Genomic DNA, 18,801 nt, shown 5'->3' with positions numbered 1-18,801 from the left:
TGTTAAATCTGATTAAACTTCACTAACAAAATGTTAATCAGGGGAGAAAAGTTTCCGAAATAATAAATGCATCCCAGACTATTTAATAATGCGCGAAAAAGTCTGCGAGACCAATATAAAGGTTATAGATTCCAAAATTTACAATAAATTCATGTTCATAGGTGTAAGATTGAGGTATCTGTTCTTAATCATTTTATTACTTATTGGTAATGACGGACCCAATACATCAACATTACCTCTCTACGTTAACGTGTGTTCTAGTGACATCAAAGGATGTGAAGTGTGGGAATATTACCCAGGTGATTACCCAGGTGAATATATGTCGGAAATTAATACAGTGATTAATGTATACCATAAAACAATGCACTACCTATATTAACAATCAATTAGTGACCAATTTACGCATTCTGGTAGTGGACATTCGGCACGTCAGTCCTGGAATTTATAGTATATAACTTATAGCCAGCACTGAGGGTTGATTGACTTACTATGGAATTGGTTGTGCACGTTATTCTCTCCATTCTTGTGATTTTTAATTCAGTGCAAGGTAATTGGTATATTTATTAGGAAGTGCCCGTGTTAGATATCTATTAAAAAATCTATTAAATTTTCACAATAAAATATTAAGATAATTCTATATATTTATAATAATAATAATAATAAAAAGATAAAAACACATTATTTATAATATATTTCACTAACCTGTTCAATATATCAAAATATGCTACAATCGTTTACATGATATTTATTTTCATATTATGTCTAAAATAAAGTTTTATTTGTAATCGATATATCATAAATTATTATATGTATACGAAGATGATAAAGATTTGCAACATAGTTTAATTCACAAACTTTATAGAATCAAAATTATTCAGAGTTGCGGAAATAAAGTTTTTGATATATTTTTCTGTCGAGTACAAATTGTTTATTTTCTATGTTGAACATTTGTTTGTTATCAGGATATAACGCACGGCTTAATGGAAATCTAGCTGTTAACAGGTCTTTTTGAACTCTGATGTCTCTTAGGGAACGACAAAATAACTTCAAAAAAAGGGGGGGGATTCCAAAAAATTTTCTGATGCAGAATTTGGCCAAGCAGATGACAAAAAAATATTCTATATGTAAATTCACCTATACATATGAGTATTAAATTAAAAAAAATTACTCCGATTGATCGCGTAGAAAAACTTAATGAATATTTTTTTTTCGCGCGAAAAAGAAATTCTGACTGAGAAAAGACCCCCTTTTAAATGGTTGCTCCCTAAATGAAAAACTCATGATATATATATTAGCGAACAGTCGACATCCTTGCCACTTACCTGGATTGTAACTTGTTTTGCTTTTATCATTATGAAATTGAGGCCATGTGCCATGATGTGGTTTGTTTGTCAACAGGAATAATTATCTACCAAAGTGAAAGCAAGTTTATATCAGACACTGGGCGGCCTTCATCAATGAGAAAAACGCATTAAGTATAGTCGGCTATAAATGACCCGACATGAAAAATGTGAAGCAATTCAAACAAGAAAACAAAGACCCAATTTAAAACAAGCTGTATGTACTCGAAACAACTCGGTTTTGTACAAGAAATTAATGAATCAATAAATGAATGAAGATTTTCACATTGTACATTGCCCACTAGATGTATTTTTGTTATCATTGTTTCCTTCCGGAATCAAAACAAACAAGTAAAACACACCAATATGACATATTAATGATTAGACGATATGACACCATTCATGTCCGATTTATGACGTGTATGTCGTTACATAAAAATATATTATCGGATGCAATGATTCACAAATTACTGACCGTAAAATAATATATTTTTTGTAAAATTGTGAACATTTCCCCATGTAAACTCAGTTTTGTTATGGATTTATTTTTCGAGAAGTATAGATATCAGTCTACGGGCATAAATAGTAACGAAATACAAACGTCAGTAGCCAGTAGTACTTCGGTACTGGCATGGACATATGCATAAACTGCTCTTTATAAAATTTCGGAGATTAGTTCAAATTAAAGAATTTATCTTCGTCATTCAAAGCTCTGATTCCCCCCTCCTTTTTGCGTCAAAACACCTTTTCAATTTCTGAAATAAGTTTAAGATTTTATAATATTTTCATCAAGCATCACTGAAGAGACACTAATTGTCGAAATCCACATTTCGCGCAGTTACATTGGTACCGTTATACTATTCATGTTTATACGCTTACACACACATATAAAAATATACCTGAACCCCCCTCTAGTTTTATTTCAAACGGGTTTCTGCTGCTTTAAATTTACTTTTGTTTTCAGTGCTTCTTACTATTTTGTGCTATACATTTTCGATGTCTGTATTGTTTCTACCGACTAAGTTCTGGTCAATCATTTGTTTATAAAATCATGTTTTCATTTCAAACTTTCACATTCGGCCGATATAAATATATAAGGTTAGATTATTTACCTATACGGATTTGTAATTACTTTTGTTATTTCAACTGATGGTTGAAAAATTTGATATAATGAGATGCCTTATAAACATATATATTTTATAAGCGCGTTTGAACTAATATGTGTCACCATAGGAACAGAAATTACGTATAATTGTTCGGTCAGAATTGGGACGTGAAATCCTATGCCTCGTTAAATGTATGCCACGCTTTTTGCACGTTTAGAACCCTTGTCATAACTCTTTGATGGGTCCGAAGGTGACCAGTTGCAAAACAAAGTTTCTGTCTCTAACCAATATACCGGTATCCTCATTTTCCAGTGGCAGTCCAAATTTCCCCACTATCATCCCTGGACGGCACCTAGTACAAGACTTACCTAATGTATTTATTGTCAACTAGTTCTTGTCCTGAATATGCATGAAATATTTGCCACTGGATGTTAAGTAGCCAACAACCAACAATCAAGAAGTTCAGTTCAAACCTAGGTTTGGTGAGGTTTGTGTTACTCAATCTGAAGTCTTCTGTGTATTTTGTTTTGTTGTTGTTGTTTATCACTCTGGAGTTGTCTGTCTTATTCGACTGATGGTGTTTCATTACCCCTTGCTAACTTCTCTGTCTTATTCATATGCATGTATGAAAGTTATAATGAAATTCTTTCATGTAGATTATTCCTGTTTAAATTGTTTAACATTTGTCGGCATGTCGGAGCTTTTTTTATGCTTAATGGTACGAGTTGTCCTCTTTATTGAAGGCCGTATAGTGACCTGCAGTTACATGTTCCAACTTTAACGTCATTTGGTATATATATGGTAGACGACAGTTATCTCATTGGCTTTCAAACGATAGCTTCATATTTTTACAAAACAAAAATATTGGCTATGCTTTCTGGTACATTAAAAGCTAGATTTTTTTTGATTTTTTTTGTACATACTCAAATGCGTTGGTGGGTTACAATTATATAAAAGAAAAATTGAAATAAATATAAACTATTGGATCTTGAAGCTTCGGAGAAAATTTAGGAAAGTTAGTTATAAATATTAAAGCAACGTTTCAACAAATGGAATATTCTTATCTAGCAATTTTCGTCACGAAAAAAATGCTCGAAAAACTGTATAAGATTTTTATTGTCGTACATAAGAATTGAACTTATCACAAACATATTCAGTTATAATTAACAAAACAAATTATACAATCTGATTGGAAAATAATTAAGGAGCATTTAATTCTACAATATTTTTTTTACAATGAACTGCATTTTTCTTATGTATTTTTTTTTGCTACAGTAACTGCTTATTGAGTTTTGATATTAAAACTGCATTGCTTTTTCATCTGATAATTAACTGTATTTTTTTTTATATAATCTACAATTACTAAGCGAGTTTTGATATAAGAATTATATGGTGTCGAAAGTTATTTCTTCCGCATTAATAGTTCATTAGTCTTAATATTGAAAGTAACCTGTCAATTATTCTCTTTGTCAAATAATGATTACATTGTCATCTAACAGTAATACACAACATGTAAACAATAATATGTTTGTTATTAATTGCTAAGTAGCCATTATACATGTCATATTTATATGTTTTACATGTTCTTTGTAGTACTATGATAATAGATGTATTAATGGAATGGCAAATAAAATAAAGAACAAGAATAATGAATTAAAACCGGAAGTTAAAAGTGACGAGACTATAAACTGATGGAAACATTTCCGAGGGGCCGAATTACATTTGTTTAAAAATTTCCAATTAGTGCAATGAAATATATGAATATAAAAAAGAAGATGTGGTATGATTGCCAATGAGACAACTATCCACAAAAGACTAAAATGACACAAACATTAACAATTATAGGTCACCGTACGGCCTTTAACAATGAGCAAACCCAATACCGCATATAGTCAGCTATAAAAGGCCCTTTTTGTTAAAAAAAACCCAAAGAAGAAACAAAAAGATATGATAAATCAAATGTTTGATCGAAATAGCAGCGTAGAGGAGATTACTTTTTGTAATTTATTTGAAGTAAGAACTAAAATTCTCCATTCCCACTTATTGATAAAAAAAATTATTTTTTTAGCATCCTCATTTTTATTGCCAAACATTATGTATTTTTCATTTTATACCACAATCTTTAAAGCTGAATTTTCTATGAAAAGTGTCTATTATTATTCTCCAGTGGAAAATGCATACAAACTCATGAAAATATTGATCTGTAACATATAGTCATGTGATACCTATCCACCAATGGTATCTGTTGTATAATTTGTTGTTCGATTGTCGTCATTACAGTTGACAATTGATCCACCGTTACATTGACTATCTTATTTACTAACCCATAAAACAGATAGCAATCAAAATCATACTTTTAATTTTGTATTTGGAACATGCTAACACCTTGACACAAATAAAACCTTATTAATTTCGTATCTTTGACAGGTTTACACCGTCACATTGACTATCGTATTAACTAACCTATAAAACAGACCAAATTCATACTTTAATATTGTATCTAGGACAAGGTCAATTTCACACAAATAATACCTTTAGTTTCGTATCTTTGACAGGTTTACACCGTCACACAAATGGACACCAATCAATACTTCAGTACAACGATGAACAGGGACCAATGACTTCTTCCCGTACAAGAAAGCATATTTTTTCTTATCGAAATCCAAATGCACTTATACAATCCAAATCATTTAATTCCGGACTTAAAACGGGTATCCAACATAAATTCTCATATGCAAAAGCTAATAGGGAGTTTCCGCTACCAGCAGCACGATCATTTATTCAACAGAAAATGAAAATCATTGAAGCTCCTCCAATTTCTAACGTTTTAAAACCAAACATGAAAATTGCTGAGTCATTACCATTCTCCGACCTTGTGAAACTGAACACGAATATTGCCAAGTCTGTGCCAGCATCCGGGTTATCTACTGATCCTTTTGATTCTCTAATGAGAAAAAATAAAAACCTTGTCGGATCAATTGAACAGTTAATTGTAGATGCTTTATTTGATGGTCCACCTGCTGGCAACATGAATAATGGTCAATTTGTTGGCATTGCAAGTAATGGTCAATCTGTTGACATTACAAATAAAGGACCATCTCTCGACATTACTAATAATGGTCCTTCTATCGTCAAAGCAAATAATGGCCCAATCGTTGGTAAAATAAATGATACACCATATGTTGTACAGCAAGAAAATAAAGCAGTGAAGAATTGGAAAACTACTAATATTGTCAAAGTTAAAACTGTAAACAAAGAAGCTGTTATCAACAAATTAGGAAAGACCACGATAAACAGAGATACAATGGCGAAGAACGAGAAAATTACCGGAAAGTCAGTTAAAGATGTGGTTAAATCTGATCTAGGAACAACCAAGAAAATAAACAAGCAGATTGAAAAAAACATTTCCAAGTCAAAAATTGCATCGCAGAGTGTTGGTCAAACATCTGAAAAGGGCAAAGAAAGCTCAAAAACTGGTCTAAAAACGGGAAAAGTAGAAGGAAGATCGAAAGCTGGTCCAAAAACGGAAAAAGCAGAAGTAAGCCCGAAAGCTGAACCAGTTGAACCAACAGAAGCAGTACGAACAGAAGCACCGACAACACCAGAACCAGTCGAACCATCTGGTAATGAACTATACTCTGCGGATGAATATTGCGCATGCATGACCTGGTGTCCTCCCGGAACTGAATATAGGGGGCGTTGTGGACTCCAATGGTCATATGGATTGTCAACATGCTGCATTCCATCATATTATGGTGACGATGATGATGGAGATTATGATTAATTTCAACAGATAACTACGCTAAAAGTATCTGGTATGTACAAGCGTGAAGTATGATCACTGCAAGGATTGTTTGAATCGTTCCTCCACTGTGGTGTTCAATGGTCGATCTTTGCATTGGTTCAAAATCGTTTGATAGAACTACTAGAAGGATTAGAAATTTGACATTTCATTCATGTTTAAATCTTTTTTACCCACATTAGTGTTTCATTTTTTTTTTATTTGTATACGTAATCATTGAAAGGTTTTGACTTTTTCAAATTGAATATCAACATCGGAGTCAATTTTAATGTGAATATCTATTTTTTTTTTCAATTTCTCGGATTGACAATAAACATGATAAATCTGAAATGAATGTGAAAATGAAGATAATTACAATATTTTAAATCAATATGTAGACTTAAGACTATATTTTTTTTTTATATTATTCATTCTTTTAAAAACAGAAGGAAACAATTTTTTTTTTATATTATTCATTCTTTTAAAAACAGAAGGAAACAATGATCATAAAAATGTGTACAAAATGAATAGAAATAAAGTAGAAAAAGTGAAAATAGAAGTAGAAAAGTGAAAGTAGGAGTAGTAATCATTTGAATAATATCGATTGTAGCAAGCTTGTAATTAGTATTTTTGCAAAAGTCGAATGGTATTAGAATAGCACATTGAGTGCACGACTTTTCTGTTGTAAATATACGTGTGTGCATCTTTTTATATATCAAATACATCTATTGTGTTGTTGCATTTAAAAATGAACAAAGATTGAATTATATTTGTTCGTTCATGAATGTGTTTTGTTTGTGATAAGAATCAGGAAATTATAAATAAAAGCACTTGTCATATTCATAATTTTCACTCAATTATTGATAACTTCTTAATAACACGAATCAGAATGTTTTTTTTTAGAATAAGAATAAGGCATAATAAGATTTTTATTAATCTAAAATCCAAACAAAAGAACTATTACTAAAATACAAAACAAAAACAAAAACAAACAGACAGACAGACAGACAGGCATATTATTTACAAAACAATAGACATTACTCACAAACATGTAGCATTGATGGAAAAAAATATAGATACTCAAAATGACTCGATTATTCACCTAGGTATATCAATGAATATCGCTAGAGTTACCGTTCTTCGTGTTGAAAGTTGCTATAGGGCCTGAAATAGATCGTAACAAATCTAACATTATGCATGTCCCTTATATCGCCGAGCAGTGACTTTGATTATTAAGCTACAGCCATAATATTTGAGACAAATTTAATGAAGGGATATCAATCACAATTCAAAGAAAACGGACAACACTTTGACAAAATAGACACAAAAATAACCGACAGAAAATATTTGTTAACGAATTATTACAACTAAGAATGACCAAGACGAACTCCCAGCAAAAAACAAATCATGAACTCCGGGAGGGTAAAGCACGAACTGTAGAAGGATAAATTATGAACTCCGGAAGGATAAATCAGTTCCTGTTCCAAAGACAGCTATACTGACTTTACTATCAGCGAAACGAACACGGGATAAAGAATTTACCAAATCTTAAATATATATCCACGGTTGTATTTATGTTTTTTTCATATGTTATCTATATTTGGACAATTGTTGCTAATTGCAAAGACATCTGTTTAATTTCGATGACCGTTTATTGAACTCTATAAGTGAATGAACTTTATTTGTAATTATATACATTTCCATTACATATCAATGATCAGGTGAACAATATGCAGAAGAAGTATTAAGTTACTGACTAACTGGGAGGAGTGACCCTCATATTTATGTCAATTTCAATCTATACAGTTTACAAATGTCTCATCAGATACTGTCTTATTGGCTTATACACCATATAAAATTTAGAATGGAAGCAGAGAATATTTCAAAGGGACAACTGACCAACCAAATAGCAGACAACAGCCGAATGCCACCAATGGGTCTTCAGCTGGACCCTTAATAACATTGCGTACAAGTTCAGTGAAATGAACGTCACATTGAACACCAAAACAAATAAATAGTATATACTAGGGTAAATATATAAAAAGAAGATGTGGTATGATTGCCAATGAGACAACTATCCACAAAAGACCCAAATGACACAGACATTAACAACTATAGGTCATCGTACGGACTTCAACAATAAACAAAGCCCATACCGCATAGTCAGCTATAAAAGGCCCCGATAAGACAATGTTAAACAATTCAAACGAGAAAACTAAACGACAACCACTGAATTACAGGCTCCTGACTTGGGACAGGCACATACATGAAGTTTTTAATGGTATATCTTTAATGCAAATGGACATATATATACATATAGGGTTAATTAAATTGCCTGGAAAATACAAGTAAATTCAATTTACAGTATGATGTATAAATCCATACGGGTATAAATTACGCCAATATTTGTTGTATTAATTGTTAATAAAAATGCATGTAAACCTAAGTGCAGTCGAATATGTAAAATTTTCACTACAATGACATACAACATGTAAAAACAGTTGTTTACATGATGTAAATGTCTTTTATATCCAGAAAGTTATATAAAAGTACGGGAATGTTACACATAAAGCAATTATACGGTATGTAAATCATGACTATTACGGACGTGCCTATGCCTCTTTATCTTTAAATTAGTCTATTGACACGGGCACTCTAAAGGTATATAGGAAATTTTTTTCCGAGACGAGTGTCTGTGTCTATTGAAATGCATCTGAATCAGATAAAGAAAATAAAGAGATATGGTCTAATTGTCTATACCTAATACGGAAGGAATCAAATCGTGTAATGCTTTAAATGAAGATAACTCAAATTCATAATATTGACTTATGAACACGTTCTGGAATCCGTTGCCGATAACACAATGTATTTCCCAATGCAATGTGGAACCGTCCTCAATGCTCACAAGCGATTTATTTAATAGTTTTCAAACTGATTTCCATGCATTGACAGAAAAAAAGGTGAGAAAATCACATGTTGAATATTGAATGAAAACGGAACCGAACACATGAACCGAACACATATATGCTCAACTTCTGGGCACTATAGATTAAAATGCATCGGTATCACAAACTAGCCAAAACATTTACTAAATTTTATCATCGGTGTAAGGAAATACATTTGTAAATACAACTCAACATGCAGACATCTTATACGTTCAGGTATTTCACATCAAATCGTTTATGGTAATATTCTTTACAAAGCACAAAAATGTCAGTATTCACTGCAAAAGCTTACAAAACCTTTAAACAGACATACATGTATTAAGAAGGGATATAATTACAATACTGTGGTCAGATCATTAAAGATTGCATATTTTGGTTTTAATATTGATTCACTTATAGGATTTTTGCATCGGAACTAAACACATTTATTTAAAAAAAAACCCCAGTTGTTAGCATTACACGGGTTATGTTTTTCTCATATATTTTATAATAGTATGATACTAAACCCCCAACCAGAGGGATTATCATCATTGTTCCTGATATTTATATGACGAAGACATACAAATTGAATGTAATCTTTCAATCAGTTTAATTTGAGTAAACTGCTAGTAGTCTGTTGTTATTTATGTATTATTGTCATTTTATTTATTTTCTTTTGTTACATCTTCTGACATCGGACTCCGACTTCTCTTGAACTGAATTTAATTGTGCATATTGTTATGCTTTTACTTTTCTACATTGGCTAGAGGTATAGGGGGAGGGTTGAGATCTCATTAACATGTTTTACCCGGCCGCAATTTTGCGCCTGTCTAAAGTCAGGAGCCTCTGGCCTTTGTTAGTCTTGTATGATTTTTAATTTGAGTATTTTGTGTATAATTCGAAGTTTAGTATGACGTCCATTATCACTGAACTAGTATACATATTTTTAAGGGGCTAGCTGAAGGACGCCTACGGGTGCGGGAGTTTCTCACTACATTGAAGACCCATTGATTGCCTTCTGCTGTTGTGTGCTCTATGGTCGGGTTGTTGGCGCTTTTCACATTCCCCGTTTCCTTTCTCAATTCTACTATCAGACATTAAAAATGACTAGCCTTATTTAAGCAAAGTGATGTTGGATGATTGCTAATGAATCAATTTAAACAAGAAAAAAAAACCCAATATGTGACAAAATAGTTAACGTAAAACCAATATGACAGAGAGAAACCAACGATAACAACCGAACATATGGCTCCTGGCCTAACCATGTGGTTTGATTGATCTTGTTTGTAAGTGTTCAACCTTAATATCCTTACTAGGGACGGTGGCGTAATTGCCGAAATAAGAACAAACAGTCGGAAAATGATGGAAAGAATAATTAACACAACAAGCATAAAAACCAAAGACTTATCTAACTGTCTAAGAGTAATTGCATATTCTGAAAACTAGTTTTAAGACAATCACATTAGTGTACAACAATCAAATAAATCATGTTCCTGTACACCAGGTTACAAACCGATTGATGATAAGGGCAGATAACTAGATAATCTTTAAAGTTTTTTTTATAATTCTGTTATTAACAATGTTGTGTTATAATGTCGAATCAAATATTTTACTTTATATTTTTCTGCTGAAGTTCGAATTCATCATTCTAGTCGTAATTTAGAAATCAAGAGTAATCGTGTAGCAAGTTATTATAGATGTATAGAATTATTAAGATTGATAAAAATAGTATTATGATTAAATATGTAAGATATCCATAAACAAGTATACCGAACAAAGCAATAGAGGAATATCATATAATGGAAAGAAACAAATACAATAATAATGAAAAAAACAAATACAACAAAATACCAACAAAAAACCCCTGGAAAAAACAAATCCCAACACGTATTGAAAATAGAATAAGGCATAATTACGTAAATATGCTTTCATTAAGATATATCTTTCATCATTAGTTTATGTTGTATCAAGGGAAGTCACTCCTTTTCGTGACGCAAGTTTCGTGGTTTAAAAAAAAAAGAAAATGAATTAACGCCGTACCAAATTCAGCGTATGAAACAATCTCAATTGTTATATACAAGCAATATTCGATTTCATCTGCACTCCCTGGAGGAAATACCGCGAATAGATGTTTCGGTATAGGTTAATGCGTGACAATTGAAAGCATGACGCAGACAAAGGTTTTTATTTATTTGAAGTAATAATTGAGTTATCAAAGCTGTCGTAGGCTTCATATACATGTACTTGTAATACTGTCTGCTGAACTGAATAACTAGCGATTAATTAATCAGACAACAGACTGAGAGGAAATATCTTCTCCTATAAGTACATTATATGTAAAATGCGCTCGTTTCCCATTAAGCAATACAAGTATTAGGAATTTTATCTGTTATCAATAATTGTCATTCTGAATTTGAATTCTGTTCAGTTATGGCCATCTAAGGTTTTTCTTAAACAAAAACTATAAGACGTTACAAGAGCTCATCTCGTACTCCTGTTACGCAGTTTGCATAAGATCTAGACTTTAAATAAATCAAGTTAATCATATTTCATTTCTGTTTTACTTAATATTGACAATAACATTTTAACTTCTTTGGTAATGCTGACCGAAACATAAAGGTTGCTAACCGAAACATAAAAGTTAGTTTCTTCTCGTTCATTTTCGTTAAAATTGACATTTTTGCATTTGGCTGTAATATTTTTCACCTTTTTATTTGACTTTGACACTTGTTTATATGAGCTGTTCGTATTGTGTGTCATTGTGCTCATGTTGTCTTGCATCTGTGGGACATTACCTAACATGCATCCGCCGGGATTATTTCGAATGTACGTATTTTTGTCTTAGATGCATTTGCGTATAATGATCTCATTTCAGTCTGTGACCCATTTTTCAGTTATTGTCTAATGTCCATGTGCGTGTTAATATTATGGTACGTAAATCGACAGGAAAAGTTTTAAATCCATCTGTCGACATTGTTTCATATAAACATATGCATGACCTGCAGGATCATTGACAAGTGGTCACCTCGCCTGCTGGGTATTTTCTCATATTTCTCTTCGCAATATCTTTTCATTTATTCATTTTTGTTTATTTCATTGAACTCTATGTAGAAATATACCAAAGAAAAGTTCTGCAGGAATATAACAATGTAAATGACGTAATTTTATTCCAATACTGACTTCGTCACCTTTTTGGATGTCTAATGCCCCATTTATATCAATGTATTTTGACTTTTGACATTTTCCATTTTGCAAGATCCATTGACTTATTTTTAATTAGACACACGAGTGCTGAATTATACTTGGCGATCTAATTAAAATACAAACGGTTAAACAATATTTACTTTACGTTCTCAACTTTATCACAGATACATTATACGTTTGATATGAAAACTTGAGAACAAAATAATTGTGTCATGAAGTGAAACTCATAGTTGTTTGTTGAAGTATCATTCTTGTCAAAGTTATGTTCTATTTTAAAAATACTATGCATTTATACGGCATAGCATTGCATTGCATTGCAATGTCATTTCATTATGTTATCAATGAATCTACAGTGCACACGAACTTTGCATGCCGACTAGTTTACAGATCGCTGTCAATGCTTGTAGACCTTGTTACATGCAGTAACCGTACCCGTTTTAGAACTTTGGGAATGTATAAGAACCCGGCCACGTCCACTTTTATTTTTTGTCTATCTGATGAGTTAAGCCTTTTTCAACTGATTTTTATAGTTCGTTCTTATGTTGTACTGCTATACCACTGTCCCAGGTTAGGGGAGGGTTTGGATCCCGCTAACATGTTTAACCCCGCCACATTATTTATGTATGTGTCTGTCCCAAGTAAGGAGCCTGTAATTCAGTGGTTGTCGTTTGTTAATGTGTTACATATTTGTTTTTCGTTCATTTTTTTACATAAATAAGGCCGTTAGTTTTCTCGCTTGAATTGTTTTACATTGTCTTATCGGGTCCCTTTTATAGCTGACTATATGCGGTATGGGCTTTGCTCATAGTTGAAGGCCGTACGGTGACCTATTATTGTTATTGTTTGTGTCATTTTGGTCTTTTGTGGATAGTTGTCTCATTGGCAATCATACCACATCTTCTTTTTTTTTTATTAATGAAGCAAGAAGAATGGACAACAAAGGAATGAGTCAAACATGGATGAAATCAAGATGAAGCTTAAGACCACCACCAAATAGAGAACTGCTGTTATGATAGGTACTAACCAGTCTAGAGCAGGATATAATTTCTATTAACAAATATTCTTTTATAAACTTATTGCTGCATAGGTATATGAATATTGATATTACAACTCCCTCCTACAAAGATTACCAATAACAATTTTTAAATCTAGGACATTTTATTGTTTTTCTGGTCAGTAAAATTGAGAATGGCAATTAGGAATATGTCAAAGAGACAACAATCTGACAAAAGAGCAGACAACAGCCGAAATTCATGTTTAAGTTTAAGACTTTCATTTTGATTTGGTGTGGAATTAAGTCTTTCAAGGCTGTTGTGTTAAGGATTTTCTTTGATCATATAAGGAAATTCTTAACTGTTTTTGTGTGGACTTTCATAGCTGTTGTGTTAAGGACTTTCATAGCTGTTGTGTTAAGGACTTTCATAGCTGTTATGTTAATGACTTTCATAGCTGTTATGTTAAGGACTTTCATAGCTGTTGTGTTGAGGACTTTCATAGCTGTTATGTTAAGGACTTTCATAGCTGTTATGTAAAGGACTTTCATAGCTGTTGTGTTGAGGACTTTCATACTGTAGCTGTTATGTTAAGGACTTTCATAGCTGTTGTGTTAATGACTTTCATAGCTGTTGTGTTAAGGACTTTCATAGCTGTTATGTTAAGGACTTTCATAGCTGTTATGTTAAGGACTTTCATAGCTGATGTGTTGAGGACTTTCATAGCTATTGTGTTAAGGACTTTCATAGCTGTTATGTTAAGGACTTTCATAGCTGTTACCGGTATGTTAAGGACTTTTTTTGGATATATAAGGAAATTCTAAACTGTTTTTGTGTGGACTTTCATCGCTGTTGTGTTGTCTTGAGGACTTTCATAGCTATTGTGTTAAGGACTTTCATAGCTGTTATGTTAAGGACATTTTTTGATTATGTAAGGAAATTCTCAACTGTTTTTGTATGAACTTTCATAGATGTTGTGATGAAGACTTTCATAGCTGTTATGTTAAATACTGTAAACCAACTAATTTTCGCGAGCGATTTAATTTCGCGACTTTCGCGAGGAGAAAAATAACGCGAAATCAAATAGTCGCGAATATGTATAATTTGAATCTTTTCTTATCTAACTACATAAACTTAATTAGATAATCGCGAAATTAAATCGCCGCGAAGTGGATAAGAAAGGACTAAACTCGAACAAATGTATAGGCGAAAATAAGTTGGTTTACAGTATTTTTTTTGATTATATAAGGAAATTCTTAACTGTTTTTGTGTGGACTTTCATAGCTGTTGTGTTGAGGACTTTCATAGCTGTTGTGTTAAGGACTTTCATAGCTGTTGTGTTAAGGACTTTCATAGCTGTTGTGTTAAGGACTTTCATAGCTGTTATGTTAAGGACTTTCTTTGATTATATAAGGAAATTCTTAAACTGTTTTTGTGTGGACTTTCATAGCTGTTGTGTTAAGAACTTTCATAGCTGTTGTGTTAATGACTTTCATAGCTGTTATGTTAAGGACTTTTTTGGATTATATAAGGAAATTCTTAACTGTTTTTGTGTTGACTTTCATAGCTGTTGTGATAAGGACTTTCATAGCTGCTGTGTTGTAAGGGCTTTCATGGATGTTGTATCAATGACTTTCATGGTTCTTCTGTTTGTGAAAATTGGCAATCAGTTATACAGGTTCATGTGTAGATCATAGCTTACCTATTATGATGTGACGGAGAACGTAATTGAAATCGAAAGATAACAGAGGAACCAACCGAGATAAAAGCAAGCTAAAAAGCTGCACGATCCTTTTTCTTTTCTTTTTCCGACGTAGTCGGTATAGTTTCGGTTTGTGCACGTTGAACTTAAGGACGCTTAACTATGGCAACAGAATACGCATGCTCGAAAATCCTTTCTGTGATTGGACAAAATGCTGTCATTGTGGGTAATTTGGTTGTGTTTGAAAAAATGTCTCGAACATTATCTCGTGATGGAAAGCAAGTGAAAAACTATTAATATTTGAACTAGATCTAACAAAGATTAATATTTACAATTTTATTAAAATAATTGTTTCTCCAATAGCTCTTTGCATCCATGACAGCTGTTTATTCGGGACAATTATATAATTTTTTATGAAACTTTGTACGAAGGTACATGACTTTTAGAACGCACCTACGCATGTGAGATTTCCGTGTGGTTTTGGTGAATGTAAATAGAAAGATACTGCTTATACTACCAATAGTTTCTAGCTTTGTTAACCATGAATCAAGTTAAATGTAAACAGTAGTAAATGTATATTTGTTTCTTGTTATTTGCACTGGATTATTGACAAATAAATTGTTTAGGTGTCATCACAATATTCTTATATATTATATTGCCTTAATATAACCAGACTTAGTAAAGAATTTCTTGTAGTTACATTCAGATGGAGATTTTATTAAAGAGGTCCTGAATCATTAAGTCATTGTGCTTCTGAAGGTTACCGACATGATAGTTTTAAACATATACTCAAATTTAAATACGTCGGATATCTTTTTTAAAGATAGTTCTTGTTTTATAGTAAAAACGAAACAGAAAAGCACACAATGTGTACAAGTATTTACTGTAATAATTAAAGTAAGATCAGGATTACGACACACCCTATCCCTGTATGCGACACTATGGTAAACGGAGATGGTAAATTGTCTACTTTATATTTAACCTAATGCCTGCAAACATCATTAAATTTACAGTGGAAACAAAACAATAAATCAATGATAACAAGGCTGCTCTTTCAGTCCAAGGTTTTAATCACGGTTATTGGCTTGAAATTAAGTTAAAAGATCAGACGCAAGAAATTGGATTTTGACCTCCTTACTGAAGACTACAATCAAATTATGAGAACTTATTCCAATGTTTTATGTATAGAATTAGAATACCAAAATTGTGTTGAACTATGAATTATTTTAGAATTGTCAATGAAATAAGCGATACAAACTCGTGATATCCCTCGTTTATCTGTATAAAACTGGATTGGTAAATGTAAATATAACGTATATTTTTTTCGAATATGCGAATCCCAAACATATATGACTGTGCACTATTCAAAGTTGCATTGAAGATATCATGCGAAAATACGGAAGATTTTACGTAGGGACTTACTAAAAAGTTTAAAAACCACCCTCGGTTGACTTTTGTATAGATGCACTGACATTTAAATTTTTTGGAATATGCATGAGACATTTGCCTCCAAGAAGACAAGATACTGACCAAATAAGAGCTATTTATTTTGGATACAATTGTCTACATCCTTGACAAATAGCATTTTTTAAACAGGTGCGGCTCTTGCTTTATATTCTATTACATAGATATTTGTTCAACACAAGCAATTCCATAGCAGAGTACTATATACATTTTAAAAATGATAAACATGAAAACACATTCTCGTGGGAACGAGAAGTGACCAACCGAAGCAATATATATTTATTCATATGTCTCAAACAGATATCGAACTTAATATTATTGAATATTTATGTGTGAAGATTGACAATTTCTTTTGCAGTAGAAAACGTTTGATATTTATTTTAGTGAATGAAATTGATGTTTAGATTTTTCACATCAGAATATTTCATAAATGGTAATGCAATTCTGTTAGAAGGGTCAACAATCATATACATTTTCAACACCTATCGTGTTGAAGTGTAAAATTTTATAAACATTCCCAATTAATATTAATGATTTTTGTTTTAAAGCCAATAAAAATATAAAAGACAATATGAAACAAATTAACTCTCGTTTGATTTTCTAGTTCTAATTATAACTTTATATCAAATTTCCTTTTTTATATTTCTATTCGATTCAATATGTCAAAAAATCAAAGACGTTATTAATGGAAGTCAATTCATAATTAAAATTAATTATACTGCCATTTAGATTTTAATCGGAATTTAATTCTAAAAAGGTAAAAACGCATCTTGTTTATCATGCTTTAACTAAGGTAAACAAAAATAAACATATTTCTGTATGATTTTTTTTCTCTTTTTCAATTGATTGATGTATATAATTTATATATACTATCTTATAGATGGAATAAGTACTGAACGGTCAATTGGTGATTCTTTAACAGCAGGTGAAAAAGCTGCTACAAAATTTCAGGTGGAGTAACTCAATGATATTTATCAAAGGGACCAGGATTATAATTTAAGACGCCAGACGCGCGTTTCGTCTACATAAGACGCATCAGTGACGCTCAGATTAAAATAGTGAAAAAGCCAAACAAATACAAAGTTGAAGAGCATTGAGGACCTGAAACTGACTCAGCAGCGGTTTAACATAATAATTACGAAAAACGAAATTTAGTTTAATTAGAACTTGATAGAAAAATGTATTTTTGTAACTTTAAATTTAAAATGATTGTTGTTTGCATAAAGTCCAGTGGCAAATATTTTATGCATAATCAGGATGAAAACACATCACCTGATAGATTAATGGTTGGTGCCCTAGATTATTGAATGCATGTTTAATTACGTAATGAGATATTCATGTAAGTACTAACAATCTGGTTAACTCTGTGAGATATATTTAGTAACATGTCATCCGCGAAAACAAAGGTTGAGCATAACACTTACACTCAAGGAAAACCAAGAATCAGCACCATACCGTAAACGTTGTATTGAATTAGAAAAAAAATAATCTAATAACCGCTATGTTGAGACAATAGAAGTCCTTGAAAAAGTACGCAATTTGGTTCTTGAACATGTACAAATTAAGAAAATTGCAAGAGGGAGCAGCCTTTAATGGAATTGTAAAGTCCCTAAGTTCTAATCGATGTTTTAATTTATTACTTTAAAGAAAAAAAATACATTTATTGTTGTATAATGCGTCAAGCTTTCTAAATACAGATCATCCCGTCAATTCTTTATTCTTTTTAGTAAAACTGAATTATGTGAGAAGAAAGTTAAAAAACAGTGTATTAGCAATTTTGTTATGTCATTCAGTTTATTTGCCCATTGAAACGCGTAGGTAAACGGCATTCGATTGTTTGTTTTCATGTGTTGTTTTATTAATACTAGTCGAAAAACTATGATGATATCCAAAATTCAAAAAGGCGGATCACTCCTTAGTTGCAACATGTCATTTGAAGATTTGACTGTCAATATTAGCTAATGAAAAACAAATTGTTAGATGCAATTGCTTTCAAATCCGCGATTACAGTTCTTTATTTTTTCTGTTTTCTTATTTTGGTAACACGTAAGTCTAAGGAATTACTGCAATATGAATATTTTGAAAAAATAACATCAAAATTTGGTGCACTCTGAATAACTCGCGTAGTGTTTTTTTTTCAAAAGAGAGCACTTCATTTTTTTAATGTTATTTCGAACAGACAGAAACCATGGAAACAATATTACAGTCTTTCCTTATGATTTAATTCGAAATTCAATTTTTACGGAGAAAATCATAAAAAAAGTAGATGACGTGACGGTTACATGTAT

General features: G+C 31.8%; 1 protein-coding gene across 1 annotated transcript; it reads left to right on the top strand.

Moving 5' to 3' along the window:
• The first annotated feature begins 350 nt into the window (after positions 1-350).
• Positions 351-6,423, top strand: LOC134692874 (uncharacterized). Its single transcript, XM_063553490.1, has 2 exons — positions 351-547; positions 5,002-6,423. The coding sequence occupies exons 1-2, from the start codon at positions 490-492 to the stop codon at positions 6,228-6,230; spliced, it is 1,287 nt and encodes a 428-aa protein (XP_063409560.1). The 5' UTR covers positions 351-489; the 3' UTR covers positions 6,231-6,423.
• The last annotated feature ends 12,378 nt before the right edge of the window (positions 6,424-18,801 follow it).

Source organism: Mytilus trossulus, chromosome 12 (genome assembly GCF_036588685.1).
Source record: "Mytilus trossulus isolate FHL-02 chromosome 12, PNRI_Mtr1.1.1.hap1, whole genome shotgun sequence".
Classification (NCBI taxonomy): Eukaryota; Metazoa; Mollusca; class Bivalvia; order Mytilida; family Mytilidae; genus Mytilus; species Mytilus trossulus.
Note: the sequence above shows the minus strand (reverse complement) of the source record. Positions and strands in the feature narration are given on the sequence as shown.

Bases quoted from the DNA above. Each gene is read 5' to 3' on its own strand.
- LOC134692874 (XM_063553490.1), top strand. From the start codon at position 490: ATGGAATTGGTTGTGCACGTTATTCTCTCCATTCTTGTGATTTTTAAT. The intron at 548-5,001 runs GTAATTGGTATA...TATCTTTGACAG, and splicing joins GATTTTTAATTCAGTGCAAG to GTTTACACCGTCACACAAAT.